The sequence below is a fragment of the Tachypleus tridentatus genome, chromosome 9 (assembly GCF_004210375.1).
Source record: "Tachypleus tridentatus isolate NWPU-2018 chromosome 9, ASM421037v1, whole genome shotgun sequence".
NCBI classification, from domain to species: Eukaryota; Metazoa; Arthropoda; class Merostomata; order Xiphosura; family Limulidae; genus Tachypleus; species Tachypleus tridentatus.
In genome coordinates this window covers 73311637-73336346 of record NC_134833.1, presented here as the reverse complement: position 1 = coordinate 73336346, position 24710 = coordinate 73311637, and the positions used below count along the sequence as shown (strand labels likewise).

Genomic DNA, 24710 nt, shown 5'->3' with positions numbered 1-24710 from the left:
TAGCTGATGTGAAACGTGACTCGTTGAGATGATGGAAAAGTGCTGTAAAAACTATGTCAACCAATCAACGTTCACCATGTGCACATACAATACTTATTCCCCAACGATTTTTCGTTAAGACTTGGTCACACTATCCCTACTCCACGCTAGAAACAGTACAGTAGATAGATCAAAAGAACGTACCGTGACTCTGATGGCTGAATTCGGTCGGCTAAGGCCTCCATTTTGGCTAACACCTGGTCAGTCATGACACACTCCCAGCATGCAGAAACAGCTAGAGGGACTACAGCAAGGGATGTGGGGTACACACACACACACACAGAATTGGGTGATCTGTCTGTCTGTCTGTCTGTCTCTCTGCAACAGAATATCTGCCTCTGGAAAGTTATAAGACGTCAGTATTGGCAATCTCGCCTTGTCCTGCCCTAAAAATGGCGGCTTACAAGTAGACAACTCTCGTAGTTCCTGATTATTTACTCTCAAATAGAAACTAGTACAGAGATAATGGTGCTGGCCTAAGTGCGTTACTTATCAACATTTCCTAGTAAAAGGCAAAGTTCACTGTTCACTCCCTATACAGACACTGATAAGATAGCTTAAACACCCTATTTCACTGTACCTTCCTGGCGTTTAAAATTTCTAAAATAGTGGACCTTCAACACACACATACACGAAAAATCCCACTCTGGATTAGGGAAATACGAGGAGCATTAATGAGCATCTGAAGCTGACTAAACACTAGATACGCTTCGTTAAGTCGATTTACGTATGAGGTAACTCCTGCCACACTATGTTTGTACAGGGCCTCTCAACATTTCTCCCAGTTCTGGCTAAACAGCGAACCAGTAGCATCTGTTGCAAGACTACATTAACGCAATATAAAAAAAAAAAAGAGTTCAGTTTCTATATCTAGTCTGAATAACTTTGGTAAAAAAATCACATAACGTTAAAAGTACTCGCATCGTTTACCAAAAACCATTTACTTGTGGTCATGTACGGCGACTAGCTTAACTAACTGAATTTTACACATACACACACACAAACACACACGCTAAAACACTTCACCCAGCCACTTTTTTACTAGACAAACATAAAAAAACACAAAGGCAAAATATGTACTGTAACTAAAACAACTACAAATGTTAGTAAATGTTTTTTAATATATTGTCTAGTGCAGTTAAATAAACTGTTTCTCGAGATGTTACCTCACACAACGTTTTTTTATCTTCAGTTGAGTATACTGATAACAATTGCGATAATACTTTAATCAGAATCAGTACTGTGGAAATTGAAACTGACCGAGAGGATATAGACAAGTACAAACAATGGCTAATGTAGTTACCGTCTGGAAACATACAGATAATTAATTAGTAACAACGTGATTAATTAATAAGCGTTCAAAATCTTAGTTGTTACTTCAGTTAATTCCCGATGTAGAGGTTTGTTGTTGCATACAATATTACCAATAATGAGAAGCACTTGTTACGTGTACTGTACTGAGATATACATAAACCAAAGTAATTATTACGTATACCGGGTTGGATGATATGTAGTAATTTGTGACAAGCCAGCCAAGGTTATCTACTGAAGTCCCTAATTTTGAACTATTGACCAGAAGAGATGCGGCCACTCATCAGCACTTTCTTTTTTAACATCCGCCATTTGCATTAAGACATTGACAGTTACTCTTCTAGTGCACGCACAGCTTAATTATCTTAAAAGACAATTTTTGAATTATTACACACAGATTAAATATGGTTACGCAGAATGCGTGTTACTAAAAAGAAAGTTCTATTGGTGTAGATGGTAAAAAATAAACTAAAAAAGTATGTACACGAAGAAAATCTCAGATGCTGGCAAAGTTTTAAACCTTAAACTGTTAAAAATACTGAGCTTTTTTTTTTTGTATGTAAGCCTGACGATGACCGAAGAAGGTCGAAACGTTGTTCGCTCCTCTACGTAAAATATTTTCTCAACCCAAACGAGCCGTTTTTACATATATATTTCTCTACAAGTGGGTTTTCTCGACATCACTCATTGTTAAAAATACTATTTTCAATTTTAGTTCGAATTCGACGCACGTAAACTGTGTTATACAATCACATCTACACATGAAAAGCCCATGCACCAGACACGTTGTAATGCTGTAGGCGATCGTAACAGTTGTAATTATACTGAAAAGTATTGATTTTTTTCAAAAATGCAAACGTTCGTAAAGGGTTGTCAGCTCTGTACCAATAGCAAGGACTGTATACAAAATTTTAACGTTATAAGCTTAGAAGCTAGCCGCTGGGCTACTGGTGGTGCAAACAGTACACACAAAATGTGATATTTGTTAAATGATGATGTATTCATATGAAAAGATGGTATTATTACACAGAAAACACCTAGTGTATCATATTTACAGTACACACAGAGTAATTCTGTTTAGGAAAAACAAACCTTCAACACAACAAGAGTTCTCTGCATATCAAATTAATCAAAATCTAGATTCATTTGTCTAGTGCGTAATATCTCTATTACAGATGAGTGTTTTATAAAGCCGTTGAGAACAAGTTACGAATTTTAAGAAGCAGCTTTAACTAATTAATCAGAAGAGTTTTAATTATTAAGACTATTTCGTTACGTCTCATTAAGTAGTTCTGTTTTAGTTTAGTTGCCATGTTAAGTCTTAAGTAGTTAACAAATTTTAATCAAGCCTAGTTTAACAAAATTTTTTTAAAGCATGTGGCTTAATTATTCCTTTCCAGTCACGTCAAAATATACCATACAATCGTCATTGTTGTTAATGGATCGTCTTTTATACTGTCATATAAAGACCTGTTGGTCCACTTCACCACATTCATTTTGTCATATACAAACTTGTACAAAATCAACCAGGTCTAAATCGGTATAACACAGCAATAATTTATGTTTATGATGTTTTAATCAATTCGTCAAATTTATATACGTTTAAGTTAGTCAGGTCCAGTCCTGTCAATTGAAGTTTGTTTTTTAACAGTAACACAACTGTTAATTTTGTATACAAATTTCTCTAATCCATTTTCGTTAAACGATCACTTCTCTGTCTTTCACAAAAAGGTAATCCCAATGATGAAAATAAACATTGTAATATAATCCACAAATACAATTAGCTTTTATAAGATCAAAATGAAATGTGTAAAAACGTTAACTCGATTTTCTTAACAGAGGGCGAAAAATACATTTAAAAACACGAAAAAAATAAAGTGCAAAGCCTGTATAAAGGAAGATAGGATACAATTCTCTTTGGATCCGTCATTCACTCGGTGGTATGATAAACAGGCATGTCAGAATTTGAGTAGAAATGGGGTATTTTTTGTTTCCTTAACGATTTAGCAATCTCACTGAAAAGGGTAATTTTTCAACTAACTCCTAGGAATTAAAAAAGTGGGGATAACAACCATCGAGAATGTTTCACTTTCAGACTCTTTGTACAGTGTGCAATGAACGGATCTGTTGGAATGCCAACAGTGTATGACGGAGTTCTCCCCATTCATTGTCCAAAGTAAAATGGCGCCAGATATCAACGGTATCGAGCGCGGTAAGTGCAAAAAATGTGAATGTTGTGGTGTATTACTGATGGAAACACAATTCACAAACTCTTTAATATCGTTACTGTCCTCCTGATGTACACGAAATAGTGGAAATAACTGCTACTGGTGAAACACGTGAGTACTTTGGGAGTATGGACCGGGTGTCGGGCAGTTATCTGTGCAATGTTTTAAATTCTAAAAACATTAAAAGAGTATCACACACCCATTTCTCAAGGACCTAATGAATCAACTGTACTTCAGAACAACAAAACTATTTTGTTTCTTAGTTTAATTGCGCATGGTTATTGAAAGAAGCTATCTACCCTAGCTGTTCCTCATTTTGACGTGGAAAATTGCAAAATTGCTAGCTAGTATTACGTACCGCCAACTTTTGGACTACCTTTTACCGAAGAACAGTTGCATTGTCACATTACAAAGTCCTCACGACTGAAAAAATCATTACGTTTGAGAAAACGTTTCGATCCCGCGAAAGCAGATTGCGAGACGAGTACCGTAATTACCAGGTTAACTGTGAATATGTCAGAGCATGTTTTGAGCATCAATTTAATTTACAGCTTCAATTCCACAATTTTCTTCCTATTTACGTCTTCGATTTCACCATAAAAAGAAAAACGTTTGCTTGAAAACTCCTTGATATGGACAGATATTTGCTATTCTTTTGTTATTTATTTGTTTTTACGTGAGTACAAGCGGTTACTTGCTTTGCTCGCAAGTGATGGATTCGGGCAACTTCCCTGGCTCCAAAGCCATATAAAACCATATAAAAATATAAAAAAACTCCACTACTAATTTCCAAATCACCAAAGAGTATTTAAAACCATACAGAGTATATTTATAGTGTATAAAAAATTAAAAGGTTCATAGATCCAAACGACTAATATATGAATTAAAGCGGTTCTAGATTAAACGAAACGCATAGACCTGTTATCACGCCCAAAATCAACAGCCTCATAAAATCGGTTTCTATACATTATCTGCATAATCTTATCGTCAGAAGTTTGTTAGACACCAACAAAGTAAGAATTCATACAAAACCACAAGTTCTTTGAATCATATCGTTCGACATTTTGTTCAGTCATACACTGGATTTCACCAACTGAAAGTCTGTATTTAATGCAATGTTTTAAAATATTTTATAATAAATATAAACCTAAGCAAATTAAATATATTAAGAGAAACTAAAAACTTACGTGCCTTTTCAAAGCACATTTTCCACGTTTTGCTGCTGATTATTTAAGAGTTATTTTTTCACGAATTTCACATGAAGAATGCTTCAAGCACTCAATTAGAACATAAAAAAATGAGTATTTCATGTGCAATACACGTGACGTGATAAAAGTTTCAGTATTTGGAACGCATTCTCTTCGGTCTTCGTACGCATTACACTGCTCTGTTAGTCTCACTTTACAACTTTAAATAATCCACATTTTATTTATCTATACTTTTATAATGCTATTGTACTCACTTCATATATTACCATTTCATTAACTCATTTTCTTAGTTGTTATTTATTGCAAAGTTATACAATGGGCCATCTGCGCAATGTCTAAAGGGGAAGAATCTGACCCCAGATTACAGTTTAAAATCCATAGTTACCACTGACCCACCCAGTGACACCCCCTCTTTTGTTTTTTTGTATATATATGTTACGTATATATTCTAAATGCATGATGTTTTTGCTACTTCATTTTATTGTAGGAACACTTCTCTTCCTCTATTTACATCAGTTTAAATTAAACTAGAAATAAGTGTGGTACAACCGATGGAAATTGCTGAATTTGGGGAAGGGTAGATTTGGAAACGTAAGTTTACTTAATGGTTTGTTGTTTTTTTTTTAATTTCGCGCAAAGCTACTCAAGGGCTATCTGCGCTAGCCGTCCCTAATTTAGCAGTGTAAGGCTAAAGGGAAGGCAGTTAGTCATCACCACCGACCGGCAGCTGTTGGGCTACTCTTTTACCAACTAATAGTGGGATTGACCGTAACATTATAATGCTCCCACGGATGAAAAGGCGAGCATGTTTGGTGGAACGAGGATTTGAACTCGCGACCCTCAGATTGCGAGTTGAACGCCTTAACCCACCTGGCCATGCCAGGCCTTACTTGGTGGTAACATAATTCAGATTAATTACTGCTGCAACTCATTATATTATTAACTGTGAATAAACATTTCGCTAAATTAACTGCAAAAAATGTTTCAGTTTATAAAATAAAGTTTAATGACTTTGAAGGACTGCACAATACAGTGTTTACCAAAAACAATTTCTTAGTTTTCAAACCGCTAGGCTTTTGGTGTTGTTTTTTTAATTCGGACTTAATATACTTACGGTTCATAAAATCATTTTCTTTAAACTAAAACTACTTATTCTTTATCTTAATTTCTCGCCGCTTCCAGCTACGTTTCTTAAGCACAGCAAAATTGGAACACGTTTTTTAATCGTTTGCGTAGTTAAAGCGGTTTGCTAAAACTATTATACGGTGAAATATCACTACGTAGACTTTTGGGCTAAAAGTTCATTCGTAAATGTGTTTGCCGATTTGTTTTGTCTTGCGAGTTATAGTACTTTCGGTATACTTTAATCAATGATATATCACATACTTTTCATGATATTCATGATACAAAGCTTATCAACAAAGAAGCCAATCATTAAGTAAAAGTGTATAATACCAAGAACGTTGATGCATGATTTGTAAGCATTATGCAAAAACGAAACTTCTTAAATAGCACAATAAACACTAAGCATTCGAGGGTCATCTATTATCAGTAAACAAATACATGAACAATACAACTGGAGTTTTACGACATTTAGTAACACTGAAATAATCGATAAATACCCGTTCAAATTTCACCACTGACCAAGGCCATTGATAACGTAACGCAATCAGTCCCGAGTGCAACAGAATTTAAACAGGTGTTCAATAAATATTTGATAAGGTTCATTTATTTTATACGAGCAGTTTAGATATTTGTTTTTTTTTAAAAGAATTATCTCCACCACCCCACCCTCACACACACTTTTTTTTGAGGCTCGCAACGACTGTGATAAAGCACTTCAGTGGTAAAAGTACTACTGATATGTAACTTTAAGTTCACTTTCTGGAATATAACTATAACTAGCTTAATAGTAACAAAGATTTACTTGACTTCTGGAACCTAAAAAACACAATTGATGAATATAATACTAATGAATTACAAAAATGTTTTATTTTACGTTTTATTTAAATATGCAACAATTCAAAGTATTTAGCTTATATGTATTTGCAACATCACAACTATATACCCTAAAAAAAGAAATCCTTAACACGCCACGTATACAAATTTAAACCCAAATCTGTAACAGGCCCTTCACCAACCAGCTGGAGGAACTCTTGTTAAAAAAGCAAAAAAACTACCCAATCCGTTTTCTCTTAATTTGAACTGAATTTCTTGGGTATTTTTACTAGCTGAAAAGAAAGTAATTCCCACATTATTTTAACTTTGTGGTTGCTAAAAGTGATTTGAAGTGGTAAGGTGCCCGAAATCCGTCGGCGCATCACGAGCTAACAAATGATACACACAGATATTCCGAAACCAGTTAGAACCATGTGAGTAGATAATGTGCAGCAAGCCGAGTACAATAAATATTAGATTGTCCCCATAAATAAATGTCGGGAATTCTCACAATGATATTTAGAAGCTAAATATGGAGTAACTTATCGTTGTTTGGTTTAATCCAACGTTTGTCGCTTACAAGGTGTCTTAACTATCTGCTCTTTCAACTCTATTCAGAATAGAGTAAGTTTTGCAACCCCCAAGACAGCATGGATAAGAATGACTTTCGCCTAATTTTCCTCTACGACTTCAAACTTGAACGAAAATTTACCGAAGCTACACGGAACATTAACTAGGATCTGTTACTGGACGTACAGTTCAACGTTGGTTACAAAGGTTTCGACATGAAAATAAAAGTATTTAAGACCACAAAGGTCGTAGAAGGAAGCCATCCTTAAATGAAAACACATTAAGGGAAACAGTTGAGACATACCCTCTCACAACAGTACGTGAGCTTGAAGAAAAGTTAAGCACAAGCAAATCAAGCATTACCATGCACCCGAATGCGATTGGAAAGACGAAAAAGTTAGATAAGTGGGTTCCGCATGAGCTGACTGAAGATCAACAAAATCGGCGTTATGAGACCTGTCAAGAATGACGCTTCGAAAAATGATACGAGTTGGGAATAGAGGTTTTGCCTCATCCACCTTATTCCCCAGACCTTTACAGATTTTCATGTTTACAAGTACTTTGACAACTGTTTGAACAATAAATGCTTTCAAAACCAGGCAGCTGCAAAAGAAGTTAACAAGGGAGTTCATTGGCCATAGAAACTTATTTCTACAGCATGTGCATAAACATCATCGTTACACGTTGTCAAAAAGTGTGTTCAAACAAATGGCGCTTATTTTGATTTTAAAGTATGTTTTACAACACTGCTTTATACTTTTCCAAACTTCACAGTTGAAAAACATTTATTTCTGGACAACCTAATAGAAGTCAGGGTGATTTGTGGAATAACACATAGTAGCCTGGAAAGAGGATTTACAAAAAAAAAATTAAAAGGTGTAAAAACAGTATCTAATATCATTAATATGGAAAAAAATTTTGTCATTAAAAAAAACCGATGGAACACGCCCTGGGATTCCTCACAGTATAGCTTTGCTACTTAGTTTCTTTTTCCTCCAGAGTAGCAACTCCCTTTAAAGTTATTTTCCTATAGACATACAGTAAAACTTTGTTCTTAAAATATAAGGAAAAATGGACGCAAAAACGTGAAAACAAAATCAGGTTTCTCGTATGCCGTCGCACGTGAGAACACGCCATTACTGGTTGTAACATACGTACTAAGTAAATACGAAATGGTTTCACAATTCAACTAAGCATGTAATTGGAATACAGGATCATTGTCGGTTTCATTGTGTACAGGCACACAGTAATAAATGCTTGCTACCTAAATCAGTGTATTCAGCCACAGATACACAAGGAGGTACGACATAACACTGGTCATATAATACTCAGTTACACGAACACATACACACACGAAAGTGCTATTCTACCGGATTCGGTGTATTCATCTATGCAGTACTACCACTTTCACTGTAATCACCTGCATACACAACGAGATAAAGGTAAGTTGTTATTGTGACAAAAGAGATATGTTGGTGTCATTGTATTCAATTACACAAATAAGTAGGAATATAAATAACCTGTTTCTCTTTTCTTCTTGTTGTTAATTAGCTTAAGTTGATAGAAAAACTACAAAATGTCTCTTTAAACACTTTTCATTTTAAAGTACGACTCTCATAATTTAAATTTGAGAGTAACAAAAAATATGAAAGTATCAAAGTCGATTCTTCTGTTTATATCAAGTATCGAATAGCGAAAGCTACAACTAAATAGTTCGTACATCATTAAAATATATCTGTATCAACAGTGGGTTTACTTGATGTAAGGAAAATACAAAGAGATCCATCAATTTTACTGTGCAGAGCAGGACAAAACATGAAACTGGAGTCGCTAAACTAATTTTACACTTACAAGATAGTCGACTAAGATATGAAGTTATACACACTATGTTCTAATATAATATTATGAATGATTTACACTTGAATTTTTAATACACTTAATCATTTCTGTTAAAATATATCCCAAAGCCCATTTTTTCAGAAATTGTAAACATACCAATTAGTTTACGATTCTAATGAAAGAAAGAACGAATTATTTTTCTCCAAATAACACGAACTCGTTTGTTGTAAAGTTCGGTGAATTTTAAACTTATTTTGAATGAAAATTTGCATATACGAGTTGCCATCACTTTTTTAACAGCTGCAGGCCTGCCATACGTGTAACCATGAGTACAAGTGATCCTTTTCTGTATTCAAGACAAAGTTTGTACGCATATAATTTAAAAATATATGAAACGTTATTACCTTGATCAGTTGATGGACCTCTTACAATATACGCACGCTTTCACAAAACAAAATCTTAAGCATGATTCATTCCCCAGGCGAAATAAATGAAGATTCCCAAGCAATTATTAGCCACAATTCATATTACGATCTGAATAACAAAAAAATATTTAAAACATCCGAAACCTTTCTTCTTACTACTAAAAGAAATTAGATGCAACATGTATATAACAGCATGGTTATAAAAATAAAATTATGCGTATATCATAAAAATACGTCCTTCAGAAGAACACAATTCCACGAGAGAAACATTAAGAATAAGCTATTCAAGTTTAATTCGAAAAAGATTAGCCGTGGTACAGTTTTTTAAGCCACATTATACTGCATACCTAATTCGTAAATTAGCGTTGTTTTATTTCTCATCTTTTAAGAAGAGTGATTTGAATAAAGTGTATGTCAGTATGCGGAGTATGAAAATGATCAATATACGCTGTCCAGGAGAGACAGCGCTTGCAATAGCTTCTTCAGAGGCAGCTCTAATAAGCTGACTGAGAATAATGTTAGGCACACAGATCTTTTGCGATAGGTTTGGAGATGCACACACTGTGTAAGATCGTTTCCTGGATAAAATTTACGATTTTCAATGTGCCTCTGGTGAAATTTAGTTCTTCTAGTCCAAGTAGTTTTTACGACATGATCATTTTACATAACTACTATGCATACACGTTACACATGCACTTTTACCAAAAAAAACAACAACACAAAGTAATAATACTTGATTACACTAATGAGTCACAGAAACTGTAAAAGTTGAACTGTTGAATCAACCATTCTTGAAAATAGTAAAATGTTAATTCAAAGAATGTTATTTAATTGATTTTTACCCTAAAATCGCGATCTATAATTGACTCAAATAAAACTGGTACCAATTAATGATGCATGTGCTTAATCACATTCATATGATAACACTCAATGTTCACGAACATTTATTATATACATATATACACACAACTGTATGTCATTGTCCCAGTCGACCTGTTGAACCTTGGTATTAAACGAAAGAAATGGCGGCACTGAATATTACAGACATGGTTGGAATAACATTCTCCTTTAATAACGAGTTGGAATAACGAGTTCTCAAAAATTTTATATTTTGATACATAACACAGCGCATTTCATCTGTTCACCGCTCACATGTCTGATGACTATTGTTACCAATAACCTCATGACACTTGATAAGCAGAAAAAAGTAGGAACAAGATACCTTACATAACAAAAGTAATTCATGAAAAAAAAATTCCTCGTTTTGTTTAAAATGAGCCAGTAAGTTATTCCAGTTTTCAAACGCATGTTTTTAATGAGGTATATTTCATAATATCACCATATCCATTTATCATCCCGACCTCAGACTGTACTTTTTATTAGTCATTCACCCTCATTAACAAATCACAGTACGGTTACTGACTTGGGCTTAATAAAAAGGGATTTTTTAAATCATTGAACAATGAATAATTAAACCAAGGATCTTTTTTGATATCAGTCTACCTGCTAGATAGCGTTCCATACATCAAAATTAAATTTCTTCTATAAATATTTCGTATGAAATACAAGTTTAACTATTAAACAATATCGTTTGAAACAAATAACAATACAAAATATAACCTGAACGATAGCTTTAACGAGTTCATTGACTTGATAAAAAAAAAAAAAAGTGTTCTTAACTTGTATACATCGCAAGTTATGGAACGACAATTTGTGAATCTTGCAGGAAGAAAACAATCACCACTAATCTTAACATTTAAGTACAAAAGTTTATCAGCATATTGAGACTTAAGCTTTTTGTTGTTGTTGCTGTTGTTCGTTTGATTCTACTACGTTGCCCAGCAATACTAACCGTATAACCAGTTGAAGTACGCTGTATACTTTAATATTTCCTAGGTAAACATCCAGTACCAGCATGCAGTTCTGATACCCCTACTATAAAACTATAAATCTATACATTTCCACACGAAGTCCACTAGCATCTATTATCAGAACATCTTGGTTTAGATGTCTCTAATTTGGCACAGTCAATTACTCTTTTCCTTTCATCAACTTCGGTAATTAAAAACTTCCTGAAACCAATCACATCCACCCGTATCTCCCTCAAACAAATCGATCTTCTGTTTTCATATGTTTATCACTAATCAAGTCAGAATCAAAATCAATATATGGCAATTACAGGGCATGTCTGTGTCTTCTCCTGAAACCAGGGTTGTGTTTAGCCACAGCTTCCTGTTTACTTCTTTCGCTACCATAAAAACAGTAAAGATTTGACTACTTTTTACTGACAGCGATGCATAAGAGACTTAAACATGCATTCAAGTAGTGTACCTAAGAAACGAATGTTACACTACCATCTTTATTTATATCATGCGTATAAATTCTAAACGACCTTATTAATCTTAGTGTCTTAGTTATTTACACCTTGAAGTGCTATCTTCAATTTCGTTAAAATTGGCGAACACATTCCTGTTGAAAAGCATGTTTGTTGGCAAGCAGAAATTTAGTTACTGAAGGCGAGAAAGTTCTAATTATTACTCTTTCCATGCTTCTTTGTTTGTTTTCAAAATGCAATGTTCTAGCTCCACGGTTATGGCGAATAACCATTTTAGTTGCTTCAATCGCACTTTGTTCCACAAACTTTTGGAATATAGCAAATACAGAACCCTGCTTTCACAGACTTTGTTCCTTGTTTCTCTCTCTCTCTCTTTCGTTGCTTGAGTATTTATATATACCAAGGAGGGTCAGGTGCACTTGACCTCTTCCTCCTTCCTTCTCTTTGTTTATCTAAACTGTTTAATGTATTAATAAACACTACATGAGGACCAGAGTAAACCGCATTTACTCAGGCCCCTATCAGGGCAATGTCCATGCATCATTCACCAACATATTTGGTGCAAATATACTATTTCTCTTTACAGTTTCATAATAATTTGCACTTCCATTAGAGATGTTCCTTCTCTAACACGGGAATTATTTCTTCTGAATTTCGCGTAAAGCTACACGAGAGCTATCCGCGCCAGCCATCCCTGATTGAGCAACAAAGGACAAGAGGGAATGCAGCTAGTCATCACCACCCACTACCAACTCTTAGGATACATTTTTACCAACGAAAAGCAGATTGAATGTCATTATATAACGCCCCTACGCCATGTTTGGTTGTACACGGATTCGAACACAAATCGTGTTCTCCCTCAAAACAAAAATTGAGACTTAAACATGCAAATACAGAGTGTTACTATTTCAGTAGTTTTCAAAAAACTCAAAATAACTAACAGTATGAACACGAGCATCTATACATCTTCGCTTTATAAATATTTTGCATTCTGTAATGTGCAAGAATGTCATTTTTTGTCGTGTAAAAATATAATCAAGTTTATAATAAACTTAGGTTTATTCAAATAACTCATTTACTTGAATGCACTCGTACATTCTTATAATTACCAATATTGTCTTTGGCCGTTGATACTGTTTTCACTTCATCCGTTCCAAAATGAAAAAAACTAGTTTACTGGTTTTATCAGTTCTACACAAGTTAATTCAAGTAAAATACGTAACTTTAATAATATACAGTTTCATATTAAAAATAAATAGTTTCACTTTAACAAAGATCAATGTGACAGATTCTTCTTTCATTTTCCCTGTAAATTTTTATAATCACTGAGCATCTCACAGTTCGCTGGCATGCAGTTTCAGACCTAGTCAGTTTAAACTTGTCTTTTCCTGTAATGTATATATGTTCAGGTCAGACGCTAGTGTTAACAAAGTATAACAATGCTCCAAATAAAATTGTTTACAGCAAGTATTTCCCTCTACCCATCTTCTCATATCTTAATCCAAAATGTTTCCATGCAATCCTTTTCCGCTAGGAGGAAAATCAAATAACTCGTCATCAGCCATGACGATCACTCAAGAATCAATTGAATTTATACATTTCAAAATAAAATATTGAAGAAATGATAATAAGTTCAACTATGAAACTTTTGAACTCGAGAACTCGCAACACTTGGGCAGAACGAGTTTACAAACCGAGCTGTTGAGTGTGCCCGATGGAACACTATTTCTAAAATTTACCCCATTTGATGTACTTTAAATGTCTAAATAGGTGAAATTAGCGACTTAGGTTTATCGAAATAGATGTGATTATTTCTTCTGAGATGTTTACATCAATTGACGTGAACGCGAATACCCAAAATAACTAACAGTATGAACACGAGCATCTATACACCTTCGCTTTATAAATATTTTGCATTCTGTAATGTGCAAGAATGTCATTTTTTGTCGTGTAAAAATATATTCAATTTTCCATTTATGTAAACTACTTCAAGTACTGTAATAATCACTGGAACAAACAAAACCCATCACTATAATACACCAATGTTTACTGAATAATCAGTTAACTATCGTTCTGAAGTTCTCACACTAAGGATATACCTTGTGAAGTGTTTCGTTAAGACTTGTTTCACGCAAAGAAAAAACATGTACATGCTATTATAAATCAACATGCAAAATCGTTTCAGTGATTATGCATTCCCATAAATACAACGTCCAAAACTACCAAGTTGTTTTACATATTTACACAATCAGCTCATGAATTTCATAATGTATATAATAAAACGATGCACCAATTCAAATGCTGATCTTAAAATTTTATTCCACTAGTAATATTTAATGAAATACATTACTTCATTACCCATTTCACTAAATTATATATTTTGTGGTACAATTACTACAACTGTTAACTAATTGTAAGCCACAAATTAAGTAACAAAAGTGTTTTTAAAATAAAAAACATTTGCTTTTGGATAACAAGTCCCCTGTTACGATCGACTGGCTACTCTGGCATGTATCAGGCCTGGTCGATCGATGACGAAAAATGTTATCCAAGTAAGATTTATATATCTTAAAATATCGAAAAGAGCTTGGTATCGACTTTTTTAAAGCACAACTTCGGATTCACTCACTGTATAGTATTTTTTATTCACATACCAAATTCATAACCATATGGATTTTTCACTCATGACTGGCACAAAAAAAAAAGATACAATATAGGAACTCGAGAGCCATTAAATATATAATTATTCAAATAACTCATTTAGTTGTATGATCACAATTAAGTAATACCGATTTGATTAGAAATCAACTACATGTCTTAGTTAGTGTACACCTTTTCATCTTAATTAGTCATTAAATTTCCTACACAGCCGTTTCGACCATCAAAACTTCATATAACAAAAATATGGAAAAAAATTACTGAGAAATATATGGACAACTCCTATATAAGCCGTATAACTATCTCCAATGACGTATGTTATAGTGAAATTAACTCCCTAATAAATAAAATTATACTGACAGGTTTCTAGTTTCTTGCATCGCACTGCCTTCAAAACATAGCATAAAAGAACAACGAATGTATATACTACCAAGTTAAACAGAAGGTAGCAGAAACATTTACCACTAGAAGTATAAACGGTGAGATATTTGATGGTATGAAAAATTTCATGAAGATTTTAAAGTAACCAACCGGTAGTGTTAATGACTAATCCTAAACATGAATACTATTTACACACGCTACAATAGCAACAATTTTGACACATTGCACGTGTATTAGGGCTTAAAGCAGACTCTGTATATACGAACTCAAAACAACAAACACGCTTTACAGGTTTAGAAAAATTGTTGTTTTTCTAATATTAACATATGCGTACACACTTGCATACAGTAATAACAAAAACTGCAGTGCACCATATTCCACTCTATTACTCAGAAACTTCGAGCATAAGTAATTTTAACATCAAGAAGCCGTGCTGCAATTTACTTTTGTTTGCTTGGGATATTTGCCCAAGACTACACAAGGAGTATTTGCGCTAGCAGTCCTTAATTTTGATCATGTAAACTAAAACAACACCCACCACTAACGGGACAAAAACAGTGTACCCTCCGATACAACTTAAACTTCGCCTGGCCAAAAGAAATATAAAAAATAAGAAGATCAAAGACAGAACAAGAGATAATTCTCAACAGCTGTGGCACTTTATATTATTTTAGGCAAGCTTAAATTAATTTATTAGAACTTTTTCCCATTTTTATTATATTTTTGTACGGCAGTAATACCAAAAGCAGTGCGCACTTACACATCTGATTCGATTTTATTACTCATCAGGATCGCTTAAAAATACGTCAGACTTATCATAAAACATTCTTTTTAAAGACGTTGGTTTCTATTTCTCAAAAAGAACAAAAAAAAAGGTTTCTTGCCTTAAGTAAACACACAAACAGTTTACATATTTTCTCCCAAAATAAATCGCAATAATAATGTTATAATTTCTCGTGAATTCTTAAGGAAGCTTAATCTTGTTTTTGTTATTTCTAAAAGTTCACCCTACGTCATACAACCATTGACGTAACATTATCTTAAGTTCTTTTACACTCTTGATGTAATTTTTTTCATTAAGTACATTGCAAGCTTCCAATAACTATTTAATACAACTATGTTTTGAACAATTAATACAATCGGGTATGAAGATGACCAAACTGAGAAGCAATTAAGTTAAAATCAAAATTAATCCCATTCCAAATTACACCAAGTTTATAATTCATTGCAACAGTTGAAATTATATATATTAAAGTCAACTTCTTCAAATAGATTTTCATGAACAAATATTCCTTGATGGAAACTGTTTACAGTAAATCGTAAGCTTATGTAAGGAATTTAACTTGGCCCAACACACATTTAAATTTGTTTTTAAACACACGCCGCTTTAATTTTGTATGTGGTTTAATTTTAGAACGTAAACAGTGTATATCGTCAATATATTTTCATAATTACCAATTATTGCTCATACACGTCATGTTAAGTCTCTCAAGGTGTTATTTCGAGAAAGAGTAATGCCAGGAGTTGGAATCTAATGACGGAAGCCTGTAAGACTTCACTCATACATAAAGTCCTCAAAGCGAATTCCGCGACTAAGTTACCACGTGCCCCCATGTCTCTCTAACTACCAGTTACTTACACAGAGTTTGGCAGGTTGACAAGAAGCTCAATACAACACAGTCATAAAACGTAAAGACCACTGAAAACATCTTTTTAATAGTTCAATTTAACCCAGTTACACTTATTCGAAGCAGTTATATACAGTAATAAATTCTAAATATAACTTCCAATTTGGTTATGTAGAAGAAAGTTTCAAACAAACTTTGGTAACACCTGCATATCATACTGTTTGACGCAGCAAAGAGCATAGTCATATCTCAACTATCTTCTGCGTATTTTACAAAGGTAAATATGGTTCATACAGAAGTCAGTTGAAGTTCGAAATGTTAAGTAAACCGAATATGACGAAAATCCGATTCACAACCCCACACACACACACACATTACATTTCTACAAAGATTTATATAATACTCTGGTAATAAGAAATACTCGAGCTTAGGAAAAATGTATTTTAAATTACTTGAGTGTACAACACTCCAGAAACACCATAATAGCTAGTAGTTATGGCCGATTAACGTGAAAAATAAACTCAAATTTTCTGATATCTTCCTACAGCATTTAAAAAATTGTACGTCAGTCTTCCTAATTTCCACTACATCAACAATTTTATTCTTTTTCTTAGGTTCACTACAATACAGAAAATCCAACCTCGAACAATACGTTTAAGTTAAAAAGAAACAAATGATTAAAGCATTCCCACTTAGTAATGACGTTTCGAAATGTGCAAAAAGTTGCGCTTTTCATTAAATATGTTTGTGCCGAAATAAAAATGTAACTTTCTGAAATTATAGCTGAACTATCACCTAGTAAGTTATCTATATGAAGTACTGACAAAAATCGAAGAAAATAATACTGAGATGGATTTTATAAAATACGATTCGAATTTATCCTTTTCATAGCTTAAAGTCATAAAAGCTATTACTTAAAATGTTGATTCTAGAACAACGCTTCAAGACAAAAGATCTACAACTTGTAAATAGCCTGGTTCTTTTTATGTTGTTTTGACCACATACGTTTGCACCATATCAGTAACCTTTGTGGGGCTCAGTAGAAATGGGCCGAGAAAAAAAATGGCCACCACATAAAATATTTTGCTTTATAATACTTATCATTGTTGTTGAGTTATATATAGCCTTACTTGAGCACCCAACTGCCATTTCCAAGTATTTTACAGCTTACCTAACAGTAAAACTATTGTTTTTCTACCACACGTATTATTGTAGAGAAATGATAAAAAGGAAAACTTCTGTTTAGCAACTATTGTTTTCAGTCACTGTAAAACTGCAAAGCACTATTCAGTTTAAATGCTTTTATTTAAATCTAAAGTCACGCAACTCAAGGGAATTTAACATTCACCTATAGATAAGTTATTATTGGAAAGATTTGACTACTTATGTTTGGATTTTTAGGGTTTTTGAATTTTCATAACAACCTTATTTCTGTACTCTTTGTTCTTGCTATCTCAGTATCTCAGAACTGCTAGAATGGGTATTAACACTTTTACTGATAAGGAAAGAACAACGTTTCGACCTTCCTAGGTCATCTTCAGGTTAAGAGAGTTTGAATGTGTCCATTGACACTAACTTATCTTAATCACTCCTAAAACTCGTAATAAAAAAAAACTATCAACAGTTAACGATACAAATGGTCGAAAATAGCTACAAACAGTTCTGCTGCCAAGTACATCACTCCACATTAATGACCAAGTTTTATTTTGTTTTGTTTTTTCATTATTAACTAACAATGATTTCATTGAAAATTTCTCAGTATTTCGATGTGGAAAGCTGTAATTTAAGTTAGTTTGCAAAGAAATTATTTTTAATGTATTACTGATCAACGTTTTTACCAAGTTCTGTAATTTTAAATAACGACATTTAATTCATATGTAAAAACATGTGATTTTAAGTATAAACAATTAAAATACTTTTCTGCAGCTTTGGTTAAGATGAAGAAAAAAAATATTGCTTTTATAACTTTTTAGGATGAAATCAGGAAAATATATTACAACTTGTATGTTTCTTCTCTCAATTAAAAATCTAATACTACAAATGACAAATATATCACGGATTAATATAATTTTAAACATTTACCCACAGTTCAATGAACAATCAATAACTAGATGTTGTAGATGCACAAAAATTAGATAATTTAGTTTCATGATACTTTAAATCTATATTATCGAATCTTCAATTATAAACCTTTAAGAAATGCGTCTTTCATTTCATCGTCTTACGTTTTAGTTGAATCTTCCACTAACATGGATGATTCATTCCTAAATCTAAAGTGCACAAAGGATGAATCCAGATAAATGGGCTTCAATTTCCTTGTCCTAATTTGCATATGTAAAAATAAATACGATTACATGAAAAATAAAAAGCTTGTCTTTTATGTTTTTTTTGATAAATGCGTTTACCACACAGAACTCCCTCTATTCACTGTAAATATACACAAAAATATTATAATGGTTGCCACAAAAATACTCTTATCATCATGCGTGATATTGTCTGTAAAATTACTGCAGCACTCTCAAGAAAGGTCGGTAGTAAAACGTAATCTGAAAGCATATCAATCACTCTATATCTAAGCATTACTAAGAGGAAACGGCCAAAACGTCTTGAATAGAATCTATGCAGACTGCGTTCGTACTCTTTGCCATGAAACCAGCATAATAATAGCAAGCAGATGCAGCACTTTTTAATTGATGAGTAATAATACCCAGTTCTACCATATTATACTTAGCATAATATAAAAGCCATCAGTAAAAGGGCTTAAAGTAATATTTCAACCATAATAAAACGATTGACACGCAAGGCCCGATTTAATTGCATCTGTACATCGTTCAATGAAATTTTATACAGAGCTAGAAATACCCAATATTTATGTACCATGTATTAAGAACAAAAACAAAAATAATTTCTTACCACTGTTTTGGTAACTACTAGAACTAATTTATAAACAAACATTTCTTCAAAAGTGTTTTTGTGGAGGTCATCCGTTTTAGGTGATATTTACCTGTTTTTAATTACAAGAAATAACGAAAGAAATGTATATATTAACAAAACATCGTATTTAAAGTAAAACATTGAAGCTCGGATAATTGGATAAATTCCTTACTTTGTATGTACTACATAAAAATATATTTATATACTTTACACACACACGCGTATATATAATCAAATATTGAGAATACAGACAAGTTTTCGTAGATATGTTGAACCTAGTTCCATTAAAATCAAATTTTTAATTATTATTATTTGTTTACAAATATCGTGCTCAATTATTCAAGGTCTGTGCGCTACTGCTACCTAATTTTGAACTGACAGATCAGAGGGAAAACAGTCCAATGCATCCAGCCCAACTCTTTGACCGTCACCCATAAAGTACCCAAGGCCCTAAAGTATGGTGACGAGATAGGTGATCAAGACGCATTTCTACAGTCCATCGAGCTAACCAACAGGCTAAGTCATTAACGTACGAAGCTGAACTTTTTCTAGCTATTGTATCGTTTTTCGGACTTTACTTCTGTTAGAAAACAAATGTTTTTACACAATCGCATAATTAGTAATAATTTTCTACAATTACTCACGACAGAAAATGACAACACCCAAACGAATTATTGATCGATACACTTAAAAATTAATACAGATAACTTTTTATAATTATATGGTAGTTAGTTATAGTTTCGACGTATACCATATAGTTTTTGTGATAAAGCATCACAGATAACTGCATATATACATTTTGAAAATAAGTAAATATATATATATATATAGTTTCCTTCACAAAACATTTTTCCATACAAAATCTGTTTCAGAAAAAAACATGGGTTATTTAAAATTAAGCGTTTACAGGTTGTAAAAACAAAAGATTAAATGCATTTTATATGAACGGTGTTCATATCATGCGATACCCTTAAAATTACTTCCTTCACCATTGACTGTGTCTAATCTGATTGCGATAATTACACTCACAATATCCCAACATTGCAGTATCCAATGCAGCAAGCTTTTGCTAAGAGCAATGGAGTCAATCTTAACACTACATCTCGTGACGAGCTTTTCACAGATCCTCCACTATACGTCGACTTTGTTGCCTTTCACAGCCATGTTTATAATCAAGAGAACAGGGTTTGGAGGACTTTACAAGTTTTCTGTCACCTTTCTCATAAAAGCAGTGTTTAATTTTAAAGTATAACTTAAAGAGCATGAACCTCTACCAGATTTAAATCCTTGTTTATTATCTTGTTAACGATACCACAAAAGGTGCTTAAATTTTAGAAAATTCAAGCTATGGAAAAATGCAATATCAATAAGTGTGCTAAATTTCGTGTTCATATTGGCTTTAATGATGAAGTCATGCTGTTTCTAAAAGTCAAAAATCTTTACCAATTATGTTATGGATCTAATTTACACGAACAAAGGCATTACTTAATGTTGCAGAAAATTTGCAAGTTTATGAATTCAAACTATGAGGACGTACCCACACAGTTGATGTATCAATTTTCACACATTTTTATGATTCCTAAATAGTTATAATATTAAAAAACTTCATGTGTACTGCTTCAATTATGCTGTACTAATTATGCATATGATATATATTACTGAAAGTGTACCCTCCATGAAAAGTGGGAGAATAGCAAAGGACAACAAACTGAAAGATCAATTGCAGTAAAGGACCAACTAGGTGCATGAAAATAAGTATAAGAACCAGTATTGAAAATAGAAACTTGTGATCATAAAGAATACGCTCAATGGATCAAGCCCTCCATCAAAAAACACTGCCACAAAGGGTATGATGTCCATGAGTCCCTCAGGATTAAAAAGTGAGATGGCAACTGTTCTATGAGAACATCAAGGTCTGATTGATCATAAATCTCTCCAGACGACAGGTAGTGAGAACAAACAGTGATGGTACGACCGAAGGAAACATGGAACGCTAAGGTCTCCAAGTGTGTGTCAAGTGGCAAAGACAGGGTGGGTACATGCTGATCAACCAACAGTGCCACCTCTCCATGCACTCGTCCATCACACTTTTCTTTGTCTTTATTTGAGGGAAGTCTGTCAACCTCCATAGATCCGGCTCTGGGTCGATTGGGCAGGTCTTTGTTGTTAGAAGAGAATTCCAGCGACTAAGAACGTGAACGAATGATCGTTTTACATCTTGAAGCAGGAAATGATGTACCTGATGAAATGTCCTTACCCAGAACCAAAGGAATTGGATCTTGGGGCTTGCTGGAATGAATGTTAGGGACAGAAATGAGTGTTGACATTGATTCATCAATTTTTTAACCATGGAGGTCAAAAGACTTTTCATTCGGCTTGAGAACGATTCTTTTGGAGACAAAGAGAGATCCGTCTGCACTCCCACTATAGTAGTGAAATAAAGTGCAGCAGCATCCATCCGAGATGATGTGGTGGACAGCAACTTTCGAGCTTCATGGTAAGTAATGTTTTGAATCGTCTTCAAATGCTGCACCTCTTTTTCTTCCAACCATTTAGAGCAAGAACGAAAGTAGGACGGGTGAGAGTCATTGCAGTTGACGCAATGAGGGTCCATTTCCGTTTCACACTCATAGGCATCGTGGTCCTTGCCACCGTTACGAGCACACGTCAAGGAACCACGACATGACGTCTTCGAGAGACCCAACCGCTGACACTGGAAACATCTGAGAGGATTTGAATGTATGTATAGCCGTACGTTGCAATTAAGATAACCTGCCTTTATGGTGGCGGTGATATAAATGTTAAAATGAGGACATTAGTCGGCATCATAATTCCATCTTTCCGTGTGCAGATACGCCTCAGTGCAAAAACTCCTCGGGAGGAGAAACCAGCGAGGATCTCTGAATAGATATTTTTCAAATCCCTCTCAACAAAAGCTCCTCGTGACAAATTCAAAGTAGCATGAAGCATGACATCACTAGGTATATTCCTAAGTATATAGCAAATCTAATTGCAACTATTAGACACATTGTGTGTATTTATATATGTATAAATTGTTTGATAGTAACAAATCTGCAACACATCCTGTAAAAGTACCTCCTTCAAAAACTGTAGTTTTGAAATAATTGTGAAAAAGATACTATGATTTTTATCTACTCAAAATTACCAAATAAACGTAAGTAATGAAAAAATGAGCTTTATTATTCAATAATAATAAACAAAAGACCTTTCACAATGTTCTTATGTATCGGGTGTTCACTCGTTACTTATGGAATTTTTTTTTTTTTATCAATATTGTTTCTCTATCTTATATTCATAACTAAAGGCTTATGTTTCAATTTATGTATTCGTTAAAACATTAATGTGTACTTTGATACTATTTCCCATTCCACACTAAACAAAAAATTGCGGTCTCATATCTTTCACGTTTTTATAACTTTATAAACACCTGATATTTTCACAGAAACTCTTGTAAGGCCCAACTAAATATATAGACACTTTTTCTCACTATTTCTTATTACAACCAATCATCAATATTTCATTATACTACGTAGAACAACTAAAGCATATACGGTGAAAATGTTGTAAATGCAACTACAAGTGCATTCTGTAAAGAATGTATTACCGTTAATAACACAAATAATCATAACCAATACGTGTATATTCACAAACTTGACAGTATGCAGTTGAAACATCAGGTACAAATAAAAATATATATTCGTTTCGCGAGTTTCCTGGTTTGAAAATTTTCAACAATTACAAGTTACAAAAAAAATGTATTTAACTGCATGGAGATGTGGATTACATAGACAAAATGACTTGTGTCAGATCGAGAAGACGGGTTCACTTACCCAATACTTTTAACCACATGCTTCTTCCTTCTCTCACCAAAACTCATAATCAGCGACTATCGATAATTAGCGACTTTCTAATAACCATGCGTATGCTTATTTATATACAATAATAATATAGTGATCTTTCAGAAATCACCAAAAATTTAATAACCGAAATGTTTCCTCTTGTACGATTTTATTCACAAAACCGATTTATTCTGTTAAGATTAAGGAAAGCAAGTAATAACACAGGGGGAAACGTAACATAATCTGAGGATATTTTTTCACTTTATTGCAATTTTACACGAAGTTAGCCCAAAATCAAAGGTAAAATATGCAAGAAAAATATAACCTCTTATGAGATTTTATGAACAGCAAGCTGCAAAACACTTTTCGATCGTAAGTGTTGTACATTAAACAAAATGTTACAATAATCATTCACACACAGATGAAACACTAACTATTAAAATAATAATCTAATTATTTGATTAAAACAATCGTTTTTCAATAATGCAAGTTCTTACACAAACAAAATTTTCAGCCGATACGTAACTAGAAATAAAACGTTAAAAAAATAACCAAGATCTTATAGAATGTTCTTTAATTTTGATCACTACATTCTTTTAGGAAAACTCTTTCTATTGTTAAAGCAGATTAAGTAATAATGTTTGAAAGGTTGATGGTTACTATGTCTCGGTTAGATCACCCTCAAAAGTAATTCAATAACTACCTATACTTTAATCTCTCAACTATTGTAATTAACTGTCCATTTTTATTTTCTTCTATCTAATTACCAGAGGAACGTTTTTGAGACTCCTGATATTTTTTTTTCCGGTGACAATGTTATAACCTCAATGGTTCACAGACGAATAAATTATTTACGATCCACGTATGAGTATCATCTTTTTAGACATCTGGTGCACTTAAATGAAAGCATAAGGCAATCCTTAACAAGCAGCATAAACGACGCTAACTAACAAGTAATAAGCAAAATTAGTTGTGGAGACGGAATGAAGAAGGAGCTATAAAATTTTCCAACTAAATTTACTTACATAATAACATCAAAACGTCACATAAATGTCATGATTAGGATATCTAACTTTTAAAATCTCTGACTGTTACTGGCTGCTTTAAATTTGCATGAAGTTTGTATTCCACTGTGTTTTTGTTTAATATCTATAAAAGCTATTTATCTTTTGGCTGGTATATATTTGCAATAACAAAGAACAAGTACGTTTTGAATGTAAGCACTGTGACCTTTAACTATTTAGTTATCATTTCAGTTGTGAAAGCATAAAGTAACTCCACTCCTTAATGTTTTTAAAAATCAATAGCAAATATTTATTTATAATCAAGATGATTTATATCATTGCATCATGTTCT

The 24710-nt window shown here is 33.3% G+C and overlaps 1 protein-coding gene across 49 annotated transcripts in view; it reads right to left on the bottom strand.

Moving 5' to 3' along the window:
* Positions 1–24710, bottom strand: part of LOC143225498 (CUGBP Elav-like family member 2) — a 424936-nt gene that overhangs the window by 359124 nt on the left and 41102 nt on the right. For 25 of the 49 annotated variants that reach the window (XR_013013877.1, XR_013013878.1, XR_013013876.1 and 22 more), the window contains one exon: positions 184–377. The exons of the other annotated variants lie outside the window; for them this stretch is intronic. Coding sequence is in view for 21 of the 25 variants with exons in the window: in XM_076455017.1 (XP_076311132.1) it covers positions 184–248 (65 nt within the window). In the remaining 4 variants the exon portion in view is untranslated. The remainder of the gene's footprint in view (positions 1–183; positions 378–24710) is intronic. 49 annotated transcript variants of the gene reach the window in all.